General features: G+C 39.3%; 2 protein-coding genes across 5 annotated transcripts in view; one reads left to right on the forward strand and one right to left on the reverse strand.

The window, feature by feature from the left end:
• Window positions 1–15,585, forward strand: part of LOC139946896 (neuronal acetylcholine receptor subunit alpha-10-like) — a 37,239-nt gene extending 21,654 nt beyond the window's left edge. For 3 of the 4 annotated variants that reach the window (XM_071944666.1, XM_071944667.1, XM_071944668.1), the window contains exons 3-7: window positions 8,535–8,686; window positions 9,192–9,346; window positions 9,955–10,502; window positions 10,909–11,164; window positions 11,877–15,585. In XM_071944666.1, the coding sequence (XP_071800767.1) occupies window positions 8,535–8,686; window positions 9,192–9,346; window positions 9,955–10,502; window positions 10,909–11,164; window positions 11,877–12,267 (1,502 nt within the window). In that variant the 3' untranslated portion in view covers window positions 12,268–15,585. Of the gene's footprint in view, window positions 1–8,022; window positions 8,292–8,534; window positions 8,687–9,191; window positions 9,347–9,954; window positions 10,503–10,908; window positions 11,165–11,876 lie in introns of those variants that run through there. The other variant, XM_071944669.1, reaches the window with a different exon arrangement.
• Window positions 15,365–22,081, reverse strand: LOC139946917 (large ribosomal subunit protein eL24-like). Its single transcript, XM_071944698.1, has 5 exons — window positions 21,957–22,081; window positions 21,746–21,821; window positions 19,256–19,503; window positions 17,347–17,404; window positions 15,365–15,593 (listed from the first exon to the last, which is right to left on the reverse strand). Exons 1-5 carry the CDS (start codon window positions 21,959–21,961, stop codon window positions 15,519–15,521), a joined length of 462 nt encoding a protein of 153 aa, XP_071800799.1. The 5' UTR covers window positions 21,962–22,081; the 3' UTR covers window positions 15,365–15,518.
• Between the last annotated feature and the right edge of the window lie 435 nt (window positions 22,082–22,516).

The raw sequence follows: 22,516 nt of genomic DNA on the forward strand, positions 1-22,516 counted from the left end.
ACTGATTTATCGAAAGTGATAGTCAGTAATCATGAAAGATTTGCCGACGGTACATTCCATTACTACGTCTCAACAAATAAATCATGATTTTTATCACCCATTTACCCACTAAATAGAATGAGTGAAAACTGCAGAGATGTACATCGTGGATCTCATATAAGAAGAAACCCAAATGATAGCAGATGCAAACCGTCGCAAATTACTGCTGGGACATCCAGGACAATCTTTTAATCTTTCTTATACCCGATGATTGCAATTGATGCCTGGGTCTTAATGTTTAGGAGACCACAGATCAAAGGCCCACTTACTTTTCAAATATTCCTCCAGGGAAAGAACAGCTATAGCCCCAATAAAGAAGACCCATTGCATCATTGATAATGTTGGCCAAAACAAGTCTGTACTGTATGCGTGCTTCCTCTATTAAAAGGCACTGTAAATCAAATAGACCATTGATGACTAATTATAACAATTGAATTCACGTCCAAAAAAAACAAGCAAATTCTTTTTAACATGTTATTGAATAATGCAATTATTAGCCTTGCATCTTTTTGACACTGTGTGTTGAGAAAGTTGTTTAATTTATGTGTTACTTCATTTCCTTGTGTTGCCAATGAAACATAACAACCTTTCATTCTTTTTATTGTTTAATTTATTTGTTACTTCATTTCCTTGTGTTGCCAATGAAACATAACAACCTTTCATTCTTTTTATTAACCAAAAACTAAAACTGGTTGATCATATTTCGGTTTTTTTGTTGCCAAGATAAAAGGTTTAAATTTATTGGCGTGTATACCTTAATTATTCTGAATTTGGCTCCGATTAAACACTTTGAATATTGGCCTTGCACAACTGTCCACGTTTACCCACGTCCATATTTATGATCACGTATTTTCAACTCGTTGTTGAAGTAAAAACACAAAAACAAAATCCTGAAATCTTATAAGTGCATGTTGATGTGAGCGCAGGTGTATGCTAAGTTGTATCGCCCATGGAGTGCCATAACTGATGTATTATTGATACGTTTTGCCTGCGATTCACACAATACATGGTGTGAATACCTGTAAGGTGTCAGTCTAAGGAGATTAAAATATGCATCTTGTCAGGCTTACTAGCAAAGGACCATCAAGTTCTTGACCATTTGAAACAAGTTAATCTTGGATGGCGTGAAATGGTTTTCAAATGTAGGGTTATTGCAGTACGCGTACAACAATATCATGTACTTCTTGGATTTAAATGACCAGAATATCAAACTTTCCAACGTGACTCTTATGTTGCACAGCGCCACTGACACCAATATCATTCTTTGCACAGTCTGTAAATATTGATACATTTTCAAAGGTTGTGTTTTTGGTAGCTATAGTTTATTTAGCCTAAATTGTACATGGACAATATATATCGAGGACGAGAACGAGCCAGGCGGTCTTATATGCCACATCATCATTGCAGATTGTGTGCATGCACACTGCGAACAACTGCAGATGACATCTGTTCAACGCTAAATTCATTTTGCATCACCCAGACATAAGCCAATATTACAAAGCATAATTATGTTTTTATTAATTAGCCATAAAAGGGCCGTCTATTAGTCTCCTACAAGTCGTTTAGCTGTGAACCGCCTGTTTGAAATGCACGCATCGATGCGTAGTCTCCGAATCATTCATTACCTGAGTGATTTGTGTCCCCATCAGAAAACCTACCAGGAAGCCAATTGTACAGTAATTGCGCCTTAATCAAATTGACTTCATTTTGGTACCGTGTGACAACTTAATGCGTGCCCGTCTGACAACTGCCGATCATGTAGAACGTCATGCGTAAATGAGAATACAGTGGACTATAGAGAGGCACGATACATCATTAGAATAACGCAGCCAAAATTGTTGGACACATCAGGAACATCAATTTGTTTGGGGAAAAAATAGAAGAAGTGAAGATGAGGTTGTTTACTCTTTGCACAATGACCCAAATAATAATGACCGCGTCTGGATATTATTATTACTGCATTGTTCTATATTCTGAAGGCGCTTGGTCAGAGAAACAAAATAATGTAATATTGATATAGTACAATGACCAGTCGATGGACAATTTAATAAAAACACATAAATTATGTTTTGACCATGGCGAGGGGAATGAGCAGTATGTTGATGCTCACTATAGGGAATGTAATTGTATTATTTTATTTATACCAATAATTTAAGTTTTCCAATCTTATCAACGCCACGGGAAATGTTTTGTTCTACCTGCCCCTCCCAAGTTTGACAGATGAAACCAACAGAGGGCAGTATGATGACCTATTAAAAATTCTAACCGCAAGTTTAGTAATAAAACCAAAACCAGGCATTAATTTTTAACAATAAAGTAGGCATACGTTGGTACTGTTTTTTCCAGCAGTACAGCCTCTTTACTTTAAATTCATACGGGATACGTTCTTGCTTTAAATTATATCAAATTCCCACGGCTATTGTTTATTTAATTCATCGCCCCGTTGGGTCTATAGTGCAGCTGCTAAGGTGAACAATTGTGCACTTTGTGGTAAAAGCATGAAATTTGCTATGATGGTTGGTATTGGGCTAATTAACAATTTAAGACCGGGACCCACCTTGGGTCTCGCCTATTTAGGGGCGGAGCCTCATTTGCATAAAAGGGGGGTCTTTGATATAAATATTGGGCAAAATCATACTTAGAAATTTTTTTTTTGTTCTTTTGACCAGAAATATAAACTTGAAAATCATAATTATAAGTGAGAACAAAAAATTAGTGGAAAAAATGCCCTTTTTGTGGGCGGAGTTTCAATATTTCTAAAAGTGGGCGTTTTTAAAACAAAGTGTTATCTTCAGTGAACTATTACTGTTTTTTAATTTTTTTTTCAGCTGATTTATGTTATTTGAATAGAAATACTATACAAAACAACATTTTTTATACATTAGTTTAAACAGTTTCTTTATTTCCCCCTCTTTTGTGGGCGGGGCCAGAGTAGTAAACGAGGGTTTGCTAAATTACACAAGTGTAATGATCACTAAGCTGTAGCATACTTGTCGGAATACTGAAATAGGTAACATGTACAGGGAAAAAGAAAAGTGGTGAGTTGGTATTTGATGAGGCCATTAGAGAGGCCATTGAAATCTACCAGTCTGACCCAAGTTAATGGGGGTTTAGGAAATGTGCTGTGGATAGAGGGTCGATATCCATTGGTCAGGAAGAGTAGGAGCCAAATGTCACTTAGCTGGAGGCTAATGTTCTAAAGAAGGGTGTTGTGCTGGTAACTTCTTCTTATCGTGTTCACACACACTATATATTGTGTTTCAGCCAGAACTGGACACAGTTCCTAGCAAGAGCGTTGTACTCTGCAAGGTCCTCAGTTCTGTATTTCTGCTCCATAGTTTGTGGCTCTGTCTTACATATGCAGGTAACGTCTTCAGAGTCTTGATATCCCCACTTCTTGAGAGACACGTTGCACCGGCCAGTTGATGTTCTTAGTCTGTTGAGGCACTTCTATTCAGCCCAACCTGAGTCAGCATCAGGGGGGGGGGGGAGTTCTTCCGAAGCACTTATGTCCATGGATGTTCTAGGTGGAAGTTAACCAAGTCTCTCATGTCACATGGCAGTTCAAAGAGCCCCAGCTTCTGCACTTGGTTTGACTTTGTTGAGGAAGCTTTTCCTGGACCGAGTCTATTCTTAGCAGGTGTGTGGCTGAATTGAGGGTTTCGCTTGTGGTATGGCTATACCAGAAAGTTTGTACAGACTATCAGTTGGTGTTGGTCTGAGGCATCCAGTGATGAGTCGCCATGTAGCATTGATGGCTAGATCAATTTTCTTAGCGTGGGTAGATCTTTCCCAGACTGGGCACGCATACTCTGCAGATGAATAACAAAGGGCTAAGGCTGTTGATCGAAGAGTGTCTGGACTGGCACTCCATCTTGTTCCAGTAAGTTTGTTGACAATGTTGTTTCTTGCACAGACTTTGGCTTTGGTCTTCGCAACATGAGTCTTAAAGGAGAGGCAGCGGTCTAGGGTGACACCTAGATACACTGTATGGTCACAGTTTTCAAGAAGAGCCCCAGACCAGGATTCTTTCAGTTGGCATTTGGCTTCTCGATTACAGAGATAAAAGGCTGAATGAGAGTGATGACTTCTGCAGCACTATAGTCAATTCGGTGGTCGGTTAAAGAATCCCTCGTTTTATGATGAAGTTTCTTGTTAGCGGAAGGTATATTGGCCTTATGCCTGCTTGATGGAACATACACGGAAGAAAGTGAGTAGTGATATGTGGTTGACCTTGGGTATGGGAACATATAGTTAAGTTTGGGGCGGCTTGGTGGTGTTAATCTGGTTGAAACTGTAGCTGTCCATACGATTGCGGTGACCCTACAATTGTCTTTAAAACTCCTCTGCAGAAAGTGACTGGCAAAATTGGGACCAGAAACAATACGATCCACAATGTCACTGGTAAATTCTTGGTAGCAAATGCCGAAACACTTTGCTCATCGGCGCTAGCTGGGGGCTGAATATTGTGATCAAGTTTAGAGAACCTCTCAAGCCTACTCGATCTTCAATTGAACAGCACCATGAGGACCATCGCTGGTGCTGTTAGCTGCACAAAGACTGACTGGCTACCAGTCCTGAGTAAGGCAAATTTCCCTATTCAGATGATCCAAAGAGAGTGTGCCATATCAGTGATGGTTCTCTAAAGCTAAAGCAGAAGAGCGGCGCACGCAGTGGCAAGGTCCAGACGGCACAAGTTCCTGATGAAAAAGAATCGCACCATCCAGTTCCCGTGGATAGACCTTCCCAATGGTAAAGTGTACCTCCTGAACCGGTTCCGCACCAACTCGTCACTCCAACTAGCCAATTCTCTTCACTCTGACTCAATTAATCAACTGCAGAGACAGCAAGGGTCAGTCGCACTACGATCTCCTGTGTCGACGTCCAATAGAGCTTTGTGGTCGATTTCACTAGGCCAGGCAGCTGTTTACCTCAAGATGATCTTGGACGGCCTCTAGATGTTTTCCAGCCAGGAGCTGGTGCTAGGCCTCCCCTGGAGTTACTGGCGATGCGAAGAGCCTTTTTAGCTGGGGTGTTGTCAGCCACGCGAGCGACATGACAAAAGAAAGCAGAACGGCGGCATTGAATTACTCAGACTGGCAAACCCACAACTCCGACAAAGGCTATCCTGTCCTATATATTGAACACCATAGACACAAGTTGTAGGAACCATGAACAAGACGGTGTGTTTAGATGCTAAGGTAATGAAAGAAGAACTGGTGTACAACGGTCAATGTTGGTTATTTTTCATTGGAAACCGTGGTGGAGGCTGTTGTCTTGTTTCTTTGCGGTGGGGATCAGGCATAGACAGCTTTTGCCAGACTGCCCTTGTCCCATGGTGAACACGGTGAACTTGATGCTTGGTTGTTGCTGGTTGAGGTATCTGTATAGCATTTTGGGGGCTGATGGGTAGAGTCGGGCCACATCATCAGTTCCAATGAGCTCTTGTGGGAATTTGGAGAGGCAAAAACTGTGTAAGAATATTCAACATTAAGGCATCACTGCTGGTTTAATTTGTTTAGCACCCAATCGTTTACTCTCAAGAGGGAGCAAAGAAGTGCTGTGAGTAAAATGTAAACACTGTTACTGCAACTTAAAATGTAGAAATATTGTAATTAAATGTCTATACATGTATTTACACGGTTTTGCATGTACAGTACAACAACCAAGGGGCTAGAAATGGTTTTATTTTATCCCCACTTTCAAAAAATGTGACTCCCCCCACACAAGGGGGGGGGGAAGACAGTTATTAATTTTTAAATAACTATTTTACTGTTATTATGTATTTTACTATAAAAGCTATGAATGAGCAGAGAAAAGCAAATTTAGTCAAAATTAACTTATTACATTTTTTCTGCCCCCACTTTCTTAAAAATACGACTCCGCCCACTAAAGGGGCAGTTATCAAGACAGTTATTAATTTTTGAATAATTATTGAACTGTCATCATGTGTTTTAGTCTAAAAGAAAGAGCAGAGAAAAGTAAATTTAGTCAAAATTAACATTATTACATTTTTACCCCCTTCTTTCTTAAAAATATGACTCCGCCCACAAAATGGGCAGAATTCAAGACAGTTATTAATTTCAAATAATTATTGAACTGTTGTCATGTATTTTAGTCTAAAAAAATTAGCAGAAATGTTTTTCAAATAGTCAAAACTGACATATTAAATTTTTTACCCCCCACTTTCTTAAAACGTAGCTCCACCCCTAAAATGGGTGAGATCCAAGATGGGTCCAAGTCTCAAAATGATCTTTAGGGTGTATATAACGACTGTAGGAAGTTTCATGCTTTTACCACAAAGTGCACAATTTGTCCACATAATGGGCCTTAGCAGCTGGACTACTATGATATCCCACTGATAACTGAGGTTTTATGTGCATTGTTCAAAATCAAAGGCGTGAATGGGAAGGACAAGGTAATTTGTTTAGGAGCTGTGGTTGAACTTTGCATCACTGTGTCATATTAACGATGTCAGGGACGGTTCTGCCACCCCCCCCCCCCTCTCCCTCAGGATTTATTAACGACCGTGGTTTTATTTTGTACTCAAAACAAACCCGCTCAAAAACTCGAAACATTTATTGATTCTCACTTAGTTTTTAAAGACATTTTTGTGCAAATAAAGCCTTTAATTTGAGTTGTTTTCCCCTTCCATTTAAAGTTTATTTTGTCTACTGTTTTAAATTTACGCACATAGACTTCATTCTGCTGACAGGAGTGTAGTTGGCAGTGACATGAAATTAGGACCCCGGGGTCCAATTTCGTGCTGCTGCCAATTCCAAGTCACCTAACGACCATTGCTTTCCTCTCAACAGAGTTATCCCCGCATAATAGCTAGCTACGTACATATGGAATGCTTAAAGCTATGCGAGCAGAGACTTTCAAATGTTAGTCAGTACAAAAACGTAATATTTCCACCCTGCTGTACATATTAGTCAAGAACGTTTCTGTGAGACGTTCTCCGTCGTTGTTTTTTTTTTAGGTGGGGGGCATACATATTAAATGCAATGTTGGAGACCAACACTGCTTGTATGAATAAAAGGCTACACTTCAGGCACGAGGCTAAAAAAAATAGACCTCCGTGTTACAGCAACTTAGTACTAATATAGGCTAGAGGGAAGCTGGCAATGTCTCTGGCGGTACTCACAGATAGACAATTCAGGCAACTCAGTCCGCAAAACAAGTCAGACCAGAGTGAGAGGGGCAATCTCCTACTCATTAGGGCCTAGCCTAGCATCCAGCCTAAGTAACATAAGGCCTATTGTTACAATGGCCGATCAAGCCGATGGCTGTTTGACAGTTCAAAAGATAAAGTAGCTCCAGAATTACCACAAAACAACAACATTTCGACCGTGAAGCGTATTTATTATGTGTTTATTGAAATCTTTAAATATGCCTTATTAGTGCAAACTCTCAAACTTTGAACTCATAGGTGTGCCCTCAAGACAAATTTAAATTTGCGCGCGCATTTGCAGACGTTCACAAACACACAAAAGTGTCTGCAGACGTATATATATCGAGATAATATACACCATTACAACAAAGTACAAGACTAAGCCAAGAGATCAAATGTATTTTTTACCTGTTGTACACACATTTTACTCACTATTGTTATTCTTCTTGTATGTAATCATGATGTTTAAACCTCTTGGTAGAATTTCACTTCATCATATGCTGCAAGCAAAACATTCTTTTTCACCAACGAACTGCTGATTCTTGTATTTTTAACGGTGGACTTACATAGCGCCCTCTACGAGTAAAGTAAGCTCAACAGTTAGATATGTATGTTTTAAAAGGTAACTGTTAGCTGCGATCTTGCTTTTAATTACCTACGTAAACCTACGTTGATGACATCTAGAGGATCGCGGTACTAATTACCTTTTAGTAGCAGCAAGTGGAATAGATTCTGCCAACGGTGTCTCAAATGGCGCCCTCTTGAGTAAACGTTGAGCCACGTTATAACTGTTGTATCTCTACGCCAGTGAATCGAAAGAAAATCAAAGTTAAATGACTCATTGTGACAAATCAGCAGATATTTTTTGTAAAGATATAAAACATGATATTTTTAAAGCATTACGTACATTGGCAACTATTAAATGAAATCAACCACTACCGGACTACACTTTTTCAACCATGCATGGATCACTTCCTAAAATTAGTGGTGATGAGGCGATCAGAAACGCCATAAAGACCATAGACTTGTTTTCGTACGAAACAGTTTGATTATCTTCTTAAAATTTCTCTAAAATGAGGTATGTGCTCATTAAAATGTCACCAAATGATACGTTTTATGTGTGGTTGTGTAATTGTCAATCGTCACAGGTTTCTCGTCGCTTACTTTTGCCATTCAGCTTTCGCTGACTGATCTGAACACCAACTGGCAATGGCAACCTCAAACTACCTTCTTTTATTTCTACTAGGCCTACAACTTCTTATGTTATTCTTTAATGTTTGTCAATTTCATCTTTGTATTTTGGAACCATTAATCTGTTCAGGTGGAGCCCCATTTCTAGGAGATGAGCAGCGTTTATATCAGCGACTGTTTCTAAAGAAACCCTACTACAACAGCCAGCTGCGACCTCTGAAGAATAACTCGGATCAAGTCGTCGTACAGTTCACCATGTTGATCAAGCAGATTGTTGACATTGTAAGTTGTATTTTCAACATCAGTTTATAAAACGAAATTAAGTAGGAATTTCAAGGAAAGACAATTTCTCTTTGTTTCAATGTTGTGGAGCACTGCCTACAAATCCCGGCCATATCTCGCTGGGCCTTCGCACCACAACGTGATGCCTTTTCGTCCGATGTTGGCTCTCTCTGTGAGGTTCGTCACTGTGCAGTGTCTGTGTGCCATCAATATGGGGAAAGAATGTTTATAGTCATGTTGCAAGTAGACGATTTCTGAGAAAATGCCAATCATATTCATTTAATTATTTTTAGTGTTAAATATTGTTTCAGTTTTGTGAATTGCTTTTAACAATTTACTGTCACTGTTGGGTCACTGTATCCTAGAATCGAAGACCAACAATGTTATCGTTAAATCAAAGAGAGGTAAGACTTTATACGCTTTATTAAACCTCACTTAAGGTATCGGTCTAAATGATGGAAACATTAATAGCATGATTTTTGATTTTCATAAATTCTTTAAACAGGACGAGCGGAATCAGATAATGAAGATGAACATCATACTACAGCAGAATTGGAGAGATCACTGGCTACATTGGGATCCTGATGACTATGGAGGATTGATGGAGCTAAGAGTCCCTGCTTATGATGTCTGGCTCCCAGACACAACACTTTATGACACGTACGGTTTGTTTATTACACTTTCTAGTTCCAGGATGGTGACAAGCAGAAGTTACCAGGTTTTGGTCTTTCACAGATTTGTGGTGTAGAAAAAAGGTGTATTCCTGATGAATAAAGAAGCCCTACTACACTACCCCTCAAAAAGAAATCAAATGAGTAAATGTTGGAGCTAATGTACCCAAAGCCTCATCCTCCTGAAGTTGTAACTGTGTACTTTATATTAATGATAGTCACTCCAACACTACTCTAAGCAAATGAATAAAATACTTGTTAATACTAGTTGATTTGCAACCAATTGTTTTCTTACAATTAAATTGTAAACTTTTGATCACATTATCATAATTCTTGAAAACTTTCCAGACCTGTAATATTCAAAAGGTGACGGATTTGAGTTTCCACCGAGAATTTACAGTTATATACATTTTCAAGTATTGTAATCAAAAGTTTACCATAAAATTGTATCCAATTTATAACAACTCAGATGAAGTTTCAATTTTTTTTCCTCATTTTAAAGCGGCAAGGAACTGTTTGGGTTGATTTGGAAAAAACCCTGATCAAACCAAACTTTAAAATGGTTTTTAAAAGCATCACTGTTATTTATTATTGCAGAGCGGACACAAACTCGGCCTATTCTGGCATCACAGGCACAAATGTTGTACTGAGACATGATGGACTGGTGCAGATGAAAACCAAACCTTACATACAACGTAGCACATGCCACATCAAGATTCGCTTCTTTCCTTTCGATGAACAGAAATGCCAACTGAAATTTGGGCTGTGGACATATGACTGGAATCATGTAGATCTACAAAACTCAACTGCAGGACCAGACAAATCGCAGTATTTAGAGAATGAGCAATGGGACTTGATGTATTCATGTTTCAAGAGGAATCTTGAGAGCTACATATGTTGCCCAACTAAGTATGTGGATGTGACGCTTTTCGTTGGCATACGCAGGAAGCCTCTGTACTACATGTACAAGTTGGTGATGCCGATTGTTTTACTCTCTGCATTGTCTATGGTGGGTTTCCTGATGCCTTATAATGTGGGTGTGGTCAAGGCAAACCTCAGCATCACTCTTATCTTGTCAATGACTGTCTTCCTACTTCTGGTGGCTGAGACTATTCCTAAGACATCAGAAGGACTTCCACTTATCAGTAAGTATTCGTCTCGTTTGGATTCATTGGAGATGTCTCAGACATTTTGTACTTGTAATGTCACAGTAACATTACAACGCACTAAGTTCACAGTCCTTTTTAACAATCAAACCCCTCAGGTGAATACAGTTTATTAGCGTTTTGTCCCCCGAGAGATAACCTTACAGAAACACTTAACAATCATTTTTTCTGCGCCTCGGAATAGGGTCTTGTACACTAGATAGATGGCGCATTATAAATGCATTATTATTATTATTATCATTCCTAAACCTTTGATAGCTGAAGTGTGACCTTGCAGGAACAATCATGTTGCAGCTGTGTTCCTTTCACTCATCCTCCACCTCACAATCTAATATGTTCCCATCACATTGACATTTTAATCTTATTTGCACATCATCAACTACAGGTGAATACTATCTAAGCATCATGTTCCTCATAGCAATCTCAACAGCGATGAACATCACAGTTCTAAACATTTTCCACCGTGGGGAGGATGGTAGTGTTGAGGTGCCTCAATGGCTCCGAACGTTGGTGCTCAAGTACATGGCTAGAATCATGTGTATGGATTGTAAGGGTGAATATTTCCTGACCAGACCCAATGAGCCCAAGATTGACCAAGCACGACTGGCAATGCTCAGGAAACAAAGATGGTTCAATGCAAGGTGAACAGGAGTTGATTCATTCTTTAAAAAATGGAGACTCAATGAAAGTGGGAAAGCCCCTCCAAGTCTACTTTCATGTTTCAAGTTTCAACATGTTCACTTATTTAGCGGAACTTCCTTAATGCCAAACAATTATGCAGTTATTTTTCATAGAATCACAGGGCCGGGATTGTAAGCAGTATTTTATTGGGTCATCGTGTGCAAGATGTGGAGATTAATTTCAGAACATTAGTTTGGGAAACCATAGTCAAACTGTTCTTTTTTATCTTCACATTTTCAATTCAATTCAATTCAATTCAATTTTTATTGGTCCTACCATGGAGGAAATTCAGCTTGAATACATGCAATTTGAACCTGACATTAATCACAAATTTGACAAGTTCAACGACTACACATTGTGATCATTGGTATATTGGAAATATTTTCATAATCATAGTGTACAAGTCTACTTCGGAATACAACATTCATTTCATTCTCAGAGATGTCAACATTAATTGCATCTTGCAATCAATGAGATTTTGTGTAGCAATCAGGGAGATATTGATGCTTCAACATAACAGGGAAAACATTCCCATATCAGGGAGGATTTTCATAAGATAAGTTCATTTCCAAAGTACTCTCTGGGCGAATTGGCTGATCTGTATACACTGCAGAAATGGCTTAACATTTTGAATGATAAAAACTTACCTCATTTCATTTGCTACTTGCTCAGGTATGGCACATCATATACACCGCTAATTCAAGACTCGTCAAGGATGAATAATGATGGCATGCAAGGAGGCTGCAGTAATGGCCACAATGCACAAGCTGAGTTAGACCACTTTGTTGAGAATCTTGGAGAATCTGATAACATAAGACTAACCAAGATGGAATCCAACGTCTATGGAATCCTCAGACAGATCCGTTCAGTGCAGAAAAAGAGTGACCGCACAGGCAGAGTGCATAGAGAATGGGCCTTGGTGGCCACAGTAACTGACCGCTTGCTGTTCTACATCTATGCCTGCTTTACAGTTGCAATGTCTGTCATAATCTTACTAGTCAACCCAACTTTAGACGTCCATGATGGAGCTATATGCGGTAACACAGAAAGTGAGGCAGCATAACTTAAGTTTTAAACATACACAAATACATGTACACCCATATCAATGTTGTAGCCCTGGAAATAATTCACTTGGGCCTTTGTTACAACATGGATACCTAACTGGTTCAACTGTAGTCTGGATAGGCTACACTTAACCGTTTACAAATATTGTCCAGGTAAAATAAATTTTGGGGCCCAATTTATGTAAAAGATGACCAACTTCAAACTCGACTTCTGTATTACAGCAAACCCTGGTACTTTTTCAAATGGCTATAAATGCAATGCATCTTTACAACAAGTCTTCTTTTGAAGAAAGTCTTCAAGACCTTATGGATGGTAAAATGTCAATCAAGCTTTTGATTCAAGATGACATGCTTAAATTCACTGCATCAAAGTCAGACAAGGAACTCACTGCTGAATTTTATGAGAATTGAAAAAGTTAAACTTGCATCCCAATTGGGAGCTCGACCCAATATGCCATTTAGTGGAATCATAAATCTTGCTTGGCTACTTTTTGTGTTTAAAAGAAAATATAGCTGAACAGTTCTCTACTTAGCAAGAATAAGCAGGAAACCAATCACAAAAGGTACATATCTTATTATGGCAAGCACATTTGCATTTTGCTTAGCTACTTTGTGTGCGTAAACAGCTCTATGCATTGGGCCCTGATTATTATTAATATAATTAGCATTCCAATGACAGGTGTTTAATGAAGATGTAAGATTGTGGTGGTAATGTCAAACCTGGTTCTATGAGTTTTTAATCTTTTTACTTTATATTTATGTCTTAGTTTCTTTAAAGTGTTCCACATATACATGAACATTTTAACAAAAATGTTTGTTAATTTGTAAACAAAGGGTGAATTTTATGTAATTGCTTTGCAGAGTTGTCAGTTACATTGCTTAACCGTCTTTCAATTTTCAGGGGTGAAAACCATTTTAGTTTACAATTTGTATATTTTTTATAAATTTGAAAGAAAAACTCCCACCATTTATGCAAGTCCTGTAAGGCTCTTGCATTTTGTAAATAATGTATAATTTCAATAAATATCTGTAATCTGTAAGGATTTATGTACTCAAAATACTAAGAAAATCACATAATGAAGCTATTTTAGAGTGGAAGTAACAACTTGAAGCATTTAATGGTTGTGTACAAACATTCCACTTGATCATCAACCAAGTTCATCATTGAGTTTGTGTTTCAGTTTTTATTACTTTTGGTGCAAGGTTTGGATCACAGTGAAATGATGTTCCTTGATCATTCTTACCAAACTATTTACTACTGGCACAGTCAGGGGTTTGTTTTGCGTTTTTTATCTCACAATCTTGACATAATTTTAGATTGATTTCACATATTGTTTTTGTGTCCAATAGGCAAATGGCCTTACCTGAAATGAAAAATGGTTGAGCATTATTTCGATGGCTACATATTTAATAACAGAAAACACCAATGTCAATTCTTTGTCTTTTTGATACTTAATCATTTTTGTTCCAAGGTACAGCATTGGTTATGTAGATACAAAAAATGATACTTTTGTTCCCCATGCCTCCATAGTCAAACTCATGTATGCCGAGGGAGTTTTCGTTTTGGGTGATGGATGGTTCTGTAGTGAAAATTTACACCATCACCGTTCGCTGTATCAAGTATCCGTTCAATGGACAACCCATAGATTTTTCAGGCTGATGAACTTTGAGTTGATCACATGACCAACAAGTTCAGTATTCGGACTGCGCATGTATGAATATTTATCAGTATGTTGAAACACCAAATGTCGGTTTTAAGCAAAACGTAGAATCATTCCAGGTAGAAATGGACGGGCGACTGTCCTCAAAGTGGACGCATGCGCCGAAAAATCAATGTGTAGTTTTCACCGTCGCAGAACCATCCATCATCCACAAACTCCCTAATCACAAAACAGGAGACCATTGTGGTGAAGGGAGGGGGGGCGGATAAATCACCTGGGGCAGTGGGTTAAAGGAACACGTTGCCTTGGATCGGTTGAGTTGGTCTTTGAAAAGCGTATGTAACCGTTTGTTATAGAATGCATATACATGTACATGTAATTATAAAGATAGTGGAATATAATGATCCACACAAGTTTCACTCAAAGTTGCGTGGTTTTCCGTTTACTTTGTCGACAAACACGGTCGGCCATTTATGGAAGTCAATTTTTTTACTCTCATGAATGGCTGACCATGTTAGTTCGCAAAGTCAAACGAAACGCAGGCAATTTTGAGGCAAATGTGTGTGGATCATTGCATTCTACTTATACAACATCTTTCTACCCATATGCATTTTATAACAAATGGTTACAAATGCTTTTCATAGACCAACTCGACCAATCCAAGGCAACATGTTCATAATCTGTAACATTTCTGCTTCCAAAGGTCCTATGCTGTACCTTCCTTTAAACATTGTTTCTTCCTAGTTGACTATCACTGTAACGTGAACATAAATGCACAACGTAAACTGTAACAAATTTAAATTTCCAGCAAGTATTTGTTTCAGTAAGTAAATAAAAATGCCTTTGCTTTTATTAAATGATATATGCCAGAGTGTTGCTTAAATTTGTTATAGATTATATTTAAGCCCAAAAATATGATGGGTTCCTGAAGTGACAATATGCTTTCTACTTGGAATGAGATAGAAACATAAAATCATTTGATGCCGAGAAAACAATTATTTAGAATACCTTTTAGAAAACTGTCGGAGTTTTCTCATGTTCCATGCAGGTTGATGCAACCAGTTCAAAACCACATTACATTTATAGGGGCAGGGAATTGGCCCGAACTTGAAAAAGACCTTTAAGGTTTGCTTTAATTTGCTCATGCAATTACAAGAGTTAAAAAGAAACAATAAGATAGCAATGTGCTTAAATTGGGTTGTTTTTGTCAATGGCTTGGGAGGGAGGAGGGGGTGGGGGTTGAAACACAGCCTGATACTTCACAGAGAGGCTAACTGAGCCAAACTGCCTTGATGCCCCTAGAACTTTACATTTCACAGAAGAGCCCTTAACGATGTTTAACTGCCTTGATATTTACCAGAATGAGTATCAGGTCGGCCAACAACCTCATCCTTAAATTAAGAAAAAGACAAGAAAGAAACTTGATGACACCATCTTTGTCAGTATTTCAACCGTGAACTGGCTTTTTATTCATATTTGTACACGACCAAGAATGAATAAAAAGTAATTATGAGCTTCTTGAGTGAAGGGAGACGAGTTTACCAGGATTTGATATTGATGACTAGTGAATGATTATCGGATGTTAAAGTTTATCTTTTGCCAGAGACACGTGGCGCTTTGACCTTGGGCATCTGGGCTGCCTTTTGCTTCACTGGCTTGGCCGTCTGTGAAAAAGAAAAGAAAGTATAGTGTCATAACAAGGAAAATCCAAACAAGCATAAAAATACAGGGTAACATTAACAGGAACAGTCAAAATAAGGAAACTATTGTAATGGAACATGTGCAACCAAGGGGAAATAAACCAACCCAACAAGCTCTGCCTATTAGTGCAATAAATCACTGCAAAACAAAAAGTGGTAAAAAGCATTTTATACTTGATCCCTCGTGCAAATTGTTACAATCTCTTTAAAAGTCCCAAACATTGCAAAATGCAAAGAAGTTTTTATGATTGCTGTCTTGTGCATTTTGTTTGTGACATGATGTAAATGTGTTCAACCCTAAAATGGTCACATGAATATACAATGTAGGCAGAGCTTTATGGATAGGTTTATTGTTAGCGCTGTTAAGCACATGAATGGCACATGAATGGCACATGAATGGCACAAGCACCAAAATGGTTTTGATTATAAAGAACGGTTAACCAGCCAAAACGATTTTTTGTTTTTAAATGTGCAGTTTGTGACTGTCCCCTGCTTATTTATGCATAGTTGGCATTCTCCACTAAGCAGCAACGGATTGTTCCCCTTGACAAAAATGGGGGTTGTGCATGTGTTCAACAATTCAGGGCCAGTAACGTAGAGCTGCCTAAGCCCAAAGTGTCCAAGCACAACAAAATGATGCTTTACAGAAAAAAAATTACAGTAATTATTAGCCAAACATTATTCTACATCTAAAATCTATTACTGGTATCGTGCTTATGTTTGCTTGGTACAATTTGTTCAAGTAATAGTTGATGCTTAGCAGCTCTTTGAAACTGTGCCCTGGATAACCTTGGCTACCAAAGTAAGCTTATTCTAAAAGTTCATTGCTTTGAAGTGTGAAAGAAAAAATCCACACAGGTATTCAGAGTTCAAAAACACTCAAGACCTACACAACAGTCCATTATTTTAAGGGATACTGTGCTAGCCCTGAGCTTGAGCAATTTAAGTCAAAATAATAAAAACGATAAAACAAAAACAGATGGATCTTCTGCACAAAAAAGCAGCTGTGATACTTCACTAAGCAACTGCCTCCATGCCCCTAACCATTGCCTAGGTGTAGGGGTATAAATTAACGGTGGCCTGTTGGCCCAGACAAGTGTATTCGCGCCACTGAAGTCACCAAAACTGTTAGCCCGGTGGAAAAGTGAACAAAAATGATCTTCCTCAAAATATCGCTGAATCCTTCTCAGCTTTCCAGCAAGCTACATGTCCGATGAGATTGTTATGGTTTGGAGTTAAAGGCAGTTGACACTATTGGTAATAACTCAAAATATTATTAGCATAAAACCTTTCTCGGTGACGAGTAATGGGGTGAGGTTGGTGGTATAAAACATTGTGAGAAACAGCTCTCTCTGAAGTGAGGTAGTTTTTGAGAAAGAAGTAGTTTTCCACGAATTTGATTTCAAGACCTCAGATTTAGAACTTGAGGTCTCAAAATCAACCATCTAAACGCACACAACTTCATGTGACTTGGGTGTTTTTTTCTTTCATTTTTATCTCGCAAGTTCAACGACCGATTGAGCTCAAAGTTTCACAGGTTTGTTATTTTATGCATATGTTGAGATACACCAACTGTGAAGGCTAGTCTTATACAATTACCAATAGTGTCCACTGCCTTTAACCGTTACAAAAAAGTACCCCAAAGTGCCGCAAAATGCATAACCTGTTGCGATCATGGTGTACACAATTCTTTGAACCAACACTGCTTTGATCTTACCTTCTGTTGTGATGCTTTCTTTGAAGCGCTATTTGCCTTCGCCTTCTCCTTGGCAGCTCTGTGAAGTTAACATTAGAAGAAAAACAAATCATTTTTAAAATGGTTCATCAGGAAATGTCTGGCAAATGAACACAATACAAATTAGACAATGGAACAATTTTAGAATTGTAGTCCATGTGGTGAGAAGTATCAGTTAATTTATGCACAACGTGTTAGCTAGCGAGCCGTGCACGCCGTGTTAGCACGGTCAGTTGGGCTGAAAACACGGGCAGAAATTTGATGCACGGCTTGGGTGAAGCCGTGCTGTTAAATAATTTCAGTGAAAATTACTGAACTTCTTTTATTATTTTGTTGTTGTTGAACAGTTTAAAAACAGCAGTGAGTAAGATTAGATTTGGCTTTACCAGATTTCCTGCTTTTTGAATCAAAATTTCAATGACGCAACCATAAAACAATCACTCCAAGTTGCCTCGAAAACCCTGACCACATTGCGACTATACAAAACACAACGCACAAAACACACATTACACAACGCACGTGCAAATTACACGTCATCGACCGTCATCAGCAGGCAGCATGAACTCCATGCACGTGTGGTATGATAGAGGCAAATTCACACGCATTTTCGTTCCGATTATTTTAGGTACCAATCTCATCTCCACGATCCTACAAACCATCGCGCTCTGGATTTTTCTACTATGACGTCAGTGAAACAGACTTGGCGGTGCGCGCTCGTTTTGTGGGCTACGCACATGTTTCTATTTTTTTTAGTGATTTTAGGTTGCACTCCCACTTTTTCAGTTTGCACTCCCACTTTCCAAATTCCTGGCTAAGACACTGTTTATGCATTAGGTTTAGTACCTAAAAAATTGATGTCGGACTAGGCAGACCATTAGCCCAGGTTGGACTCCTCCGTTGCATGCAACGCAACGAAGTCCAGGGTATAAAGGTCCTGTACCATTGCGAAAAATGTTCAAAAATCTGTTAAAAATATTTCTACCTTAGTTGGGATTATGAACTTTTACTCACATGTTCCTTGTAGTTGGAACTCCAAGCCCGCATTATTTAAAATTGTTGAATTGGTGTTAATATTTTGTGAAAAGAAAATTGAAATTGACATTTTCCCATTCCCACGTCGTGCACTAACTACCGTGTGCACTGATCACTGGCGGCGCCGTCAACCACCCACTAAGCAGATGGATAATAGTCAGCGAGCAATTTACACAAAGCGCATAACATAGTATACCGAGCATAGAAGTCTTGTGCCAAGACGTCATGTGCTGGAAGCGTATCTTTTTCCCACGACAGACGAGGCTGTTAAATTGGCGCATGCTAAGTGGCCTCATCTGTCGTAGGAACAAAATATGTGCGTGCAGGAAAGCGCCCTTTGGTGTCCGTCCATATGACAAGGCGAGTTGATGGCACCTACCCAGTTGATGGCGAATAGCGGCACGACAACACACTGTACTCAAAGCCATGCGCACTTGGGCTCACACTTTGAACTTTGACATATTTTCGAAAAATAATTTCTTCCATGGATATATTTGTTAGCTGTAAACTCGTTGAAAATATAGTGAGGGACACTATGAATATATAAACAGAATTTCAACTTCGCATTGTAAAGAACCTTTATACCCAGGACGTCAGTGCAGTGGCACTGACTGACATCCTACCAGGGCTAAGCAGACCATTAACCACACTCAAGTTGGAAGGTACACACAAACAGCTTTGTCTATTTAGTATTTCAATAATTGCCAAGTCAGTCATTCATTTTATTACGCATTAATGAACAGAGTTGACTGCACCCCAGTAGTACACTACTACTAGGTCTCCTCCTCCATTAGACCTTTAACACCCAACAACCCACCACCACTCCCCACCAACACCCCCTCAGTTCCTATGTACTTACTTGATGGCTTGCTCCCTCTGAGCCTTGCGCACCTCAGGCTTCTGGTTTCTCTTCGCATTGATCTGCTCCAGGGAGACACCAACGATGGCACGATGAAACTTTGTGGCACGTCTTGTCCTCTTCTTGGACACCTCTTCTTGAGTTCCCTTCTTGTGTTTACGACGGTAGAGGACCGTCCAGTTGATCTTCCTGGGGTTTTTCTTCATCATAAATGAAGCCAGGCATTTGTTGCTGACAAAGCTGAACACCTGTTTTAGGAGACAGAGAAATGAAGGCAGGTCAGAGCACAAGTAGCTCTACATGTAACATGCTGAATGCTTAGTCCACTCTTTCGGCTGTGTGCAAAAAGTGTACATACTGGTACACTGTCAGGGTTCGAAATTAGCGGTCGCCCGATCGCAAAATGCGAGTGAAAATAGCGGTGGGCGACTGAAAACCCTCTCTCACTAGCCCGCCGGGCGAGTCAAATAGTTATTCCTTTTCACATATAAATGAGGGTTTAGTGGCAAAATCCCACAGAAAACTTTTACTAAAGCTTTTAAATTAGTAACTTTGACACTTCTAGATACTTGCTAGATTTAATTTTGCCGTGATCGGGACCGGAATTGGTGGCATTCGTTTCAGAAAACACGTACAATCAACTGAAAACACGATGCACAAACCACATGGTGCCGAGTATCCTCACAGTACACGGTCGCCCACTGGTGGTACATCCATGCAGTATGTACAGCACATGCACAATGCACACAGTCGTCCAAAGTCCATTCTGACCAAATCTCTGCACGCTGTGATTGGCCGTTGATGGCTGTTAATAATTCCATATTCATTACGTTCTTGACTAGACTTCAATGCAGTACATGTTCACGAACGGAGTAAAGAATTGCCCCACGTTGTGCATAATGACTGTAGACTGTGCACAATGTACAGCCTTGGACAACCAATGACATGGACAACTTTTGCCAACAGAGGGCGTTGCGAGGCAAAAGTTCATTGAATTATTTCTCGATGTGCATTGTTGACTGATCGTTTATTCATGAAGATTTTGTTGCAAATAGAATTCAAAACATGTTCAAATCAACCGACCCCCTGACCACGAAGTCATTAAAGTTGTTGTTGATGGAAAAGGGATAGTTTAAGGTAAAAATTCAGATATAAAATCCTCAAAAAAGCAATTTTAAGGGCTTCACTTTCGTGAGTTTTTTTTTTTTTTTTTTTTTTTCGTTTTGAAAGTTTTGTGTATAATTACATGTGGGCTAGTGAAAAAACCTGCGGGCGATCGAGAATTTTGGTTGACTTGCCCGGCGGGCGATTGAAAAAAAAAGTTAAGGGAAACCCCTGACTGTGCGAGCTTCGTGGTTCCGTGTATGTTTTGTACACAAATCACGGATCAGACCCGCCCTCTCGTGACGCATTCTCGCAAAACGAGGTCGGGTAATTTTCAATTATTGTTGGCAGAGGAGTAACACATACAGTAGATAGGGAATCTGAATATTACGGTAAGAATTTATCATGTTAACAATTTTTGAGATTGCGGAGTGGATTCTCTGGTTGAAAGCATACACATTGATATATCAAAAGACACATAGAGCCTAATTTTGGCGAGATTAAAAAAAAAAAAAAGGAGAGATTTCTGATTCCAAAATTCATTGAACCATGGGTCGTTGAACGCGTGACAGATGACCCTCTATGAGGTTAAGGGAGAAGATAGCCGGACGAAACCAAAATAGTTCTAGGAGTACACGTGATCCATCTAGCGACTAAAGCAGAATGAAACTCAATCTAGCTGATAGTAATTTTGTTTTGAACTTTCGAGGTTGGATGATGTTTCTTTGACTCACTTGAAATTGAATGTTGGCATAATAATGCACTAGTGATTAGTACCAAAAATCAATCATTTTATAAATGTTTGAGCATAACCAACGACAGGAAACTTTATTCTCAGCATGATTAAACCTGATGAAAATAGAGACCGTGAGTAAACTGCATAGCTTCTGCCACCGGTGCAGCTTGCACAATTTCGCGGTAAACGGGAATCAAAGTTGGGGAACGAAAACATATTTTTATGAGGGTCGATAATGTATGACGCTACGATATAGTCCGAGGTAAGGCAACATTTTATCCCAAAAATAATTACTTTCTTTGTGATATTGACTGTCTATAATTCATTGTTAAATCTGATCACTAGTCCGACATTTAATGGTCGAAATTGCACAGAACTGTCTCCATAACTGGTCGGTGGCTCGGTCGGTCTGTATAGTAATCTGTAGTAAGTAGCATTACGACGATCGAGTGGAGCGGGCTGAATACGATTATTGCAACTTTTAGAGTCGTTAGGGCATGAATTGTTCACTTAGGGAGCATTTGGCAAAGAAAAGCGGGGATAACTCAATTAAAAGACCCTTTACTATTATATTAATGTGTTTAAAAAATTACAAATAAGACTACGATAAAAAGAGTAAAACGGCAGTAGGACGACTGTTACTAGCTCACCTTGCCATCGATTCTTGCGAACCGGATGCCATGTCCGGCATGAATTTTGTACCCACTGAAATGGCACAACTCCTGCCTAAAATAAAAACAAAATACAAAGAAATGTCAAATTCAAGAACTGAAATTTGAACAGGTATTACGAGAAATATATATTTTCCCGGTTTTATGGTGATGTGGTGAGATTGAATAAGATCGGATTCCAGATACTTACTTCATTTTGACGACTTTCTATGGAAAAGGCTGTAGGTCATCGTCCTGGCATTAAACCTACACAGGAGGGCGCTATGCCGATTTAACGGTGGCGATTTTATTTTTATGCAGAAAAATTAACGGTGGTGTTAAATACCGCCCTCATACGTTTGGACGTAAGTATGTGACGTCACCATTCTGAAACGCAATGCATGACGGGACAATATCAAGGGTTAAAGGTCAATTGGTACTGCATAAACTTTAAATGTAAGAGGGGGCGCTATTTAACCACACCGTTAAGTAAACTACCCTCAATTAGTCCATAGCGGGCGCTATTTAAGGACAACGTTACAGTATTTGTAGGGCGGGGGCGGGGGCGGGGGCGGGGGCGGGGGCGGGGGGGGGGTGCTGGTGTATCCAGGTATAACAAGCGCAGAATGATAAACTTGCAGGGTGTGACCATGGAGGAAGGTGTGACCATGCCTCCATGGTGTGACCATGGAGGTAGACTGACGTCCGTCTGCTGATTGGTCCGCTCCTATGAGCACTCTTTCTCGAAAAAAAAAATGACAGAAGGCAGGA

The sequence above is a fragment of the Asterias amurensis genome, chromosome 14, assembly GCF_032118995.1.
Source record: "Asterias amurensis chromosome 14, ASM3211899v1".
Classification (NCBI taxonomy): domain Eukaryota; kingdom Metazoa; phylum Echinodermata; class Asteroidea; order Forcipulatida; family Asteriidae; genus Asterias; species Asterias amurensis.

Excerpts from the sequence above, each read along its gene's own strand:
- LOC139946917 (XM_071944698.1), bottom strand. Across the intron at positions 19,504-21,745 it reads TCGCAAGAATCGATGGCAAG|GTGTTCAGCTTTGTCAGCAA; the intron begins GTGAGCTAGTAA and ends CTCCTAAAACAG. Across the intron at positions 15,594-17,346 it reads AGAAAGCATCACAACAGAAG|ACGGCCAAGCCAGTGAAGCA; the intron begins GTAAGATCAAAG and ends TCTTTTTCACAG.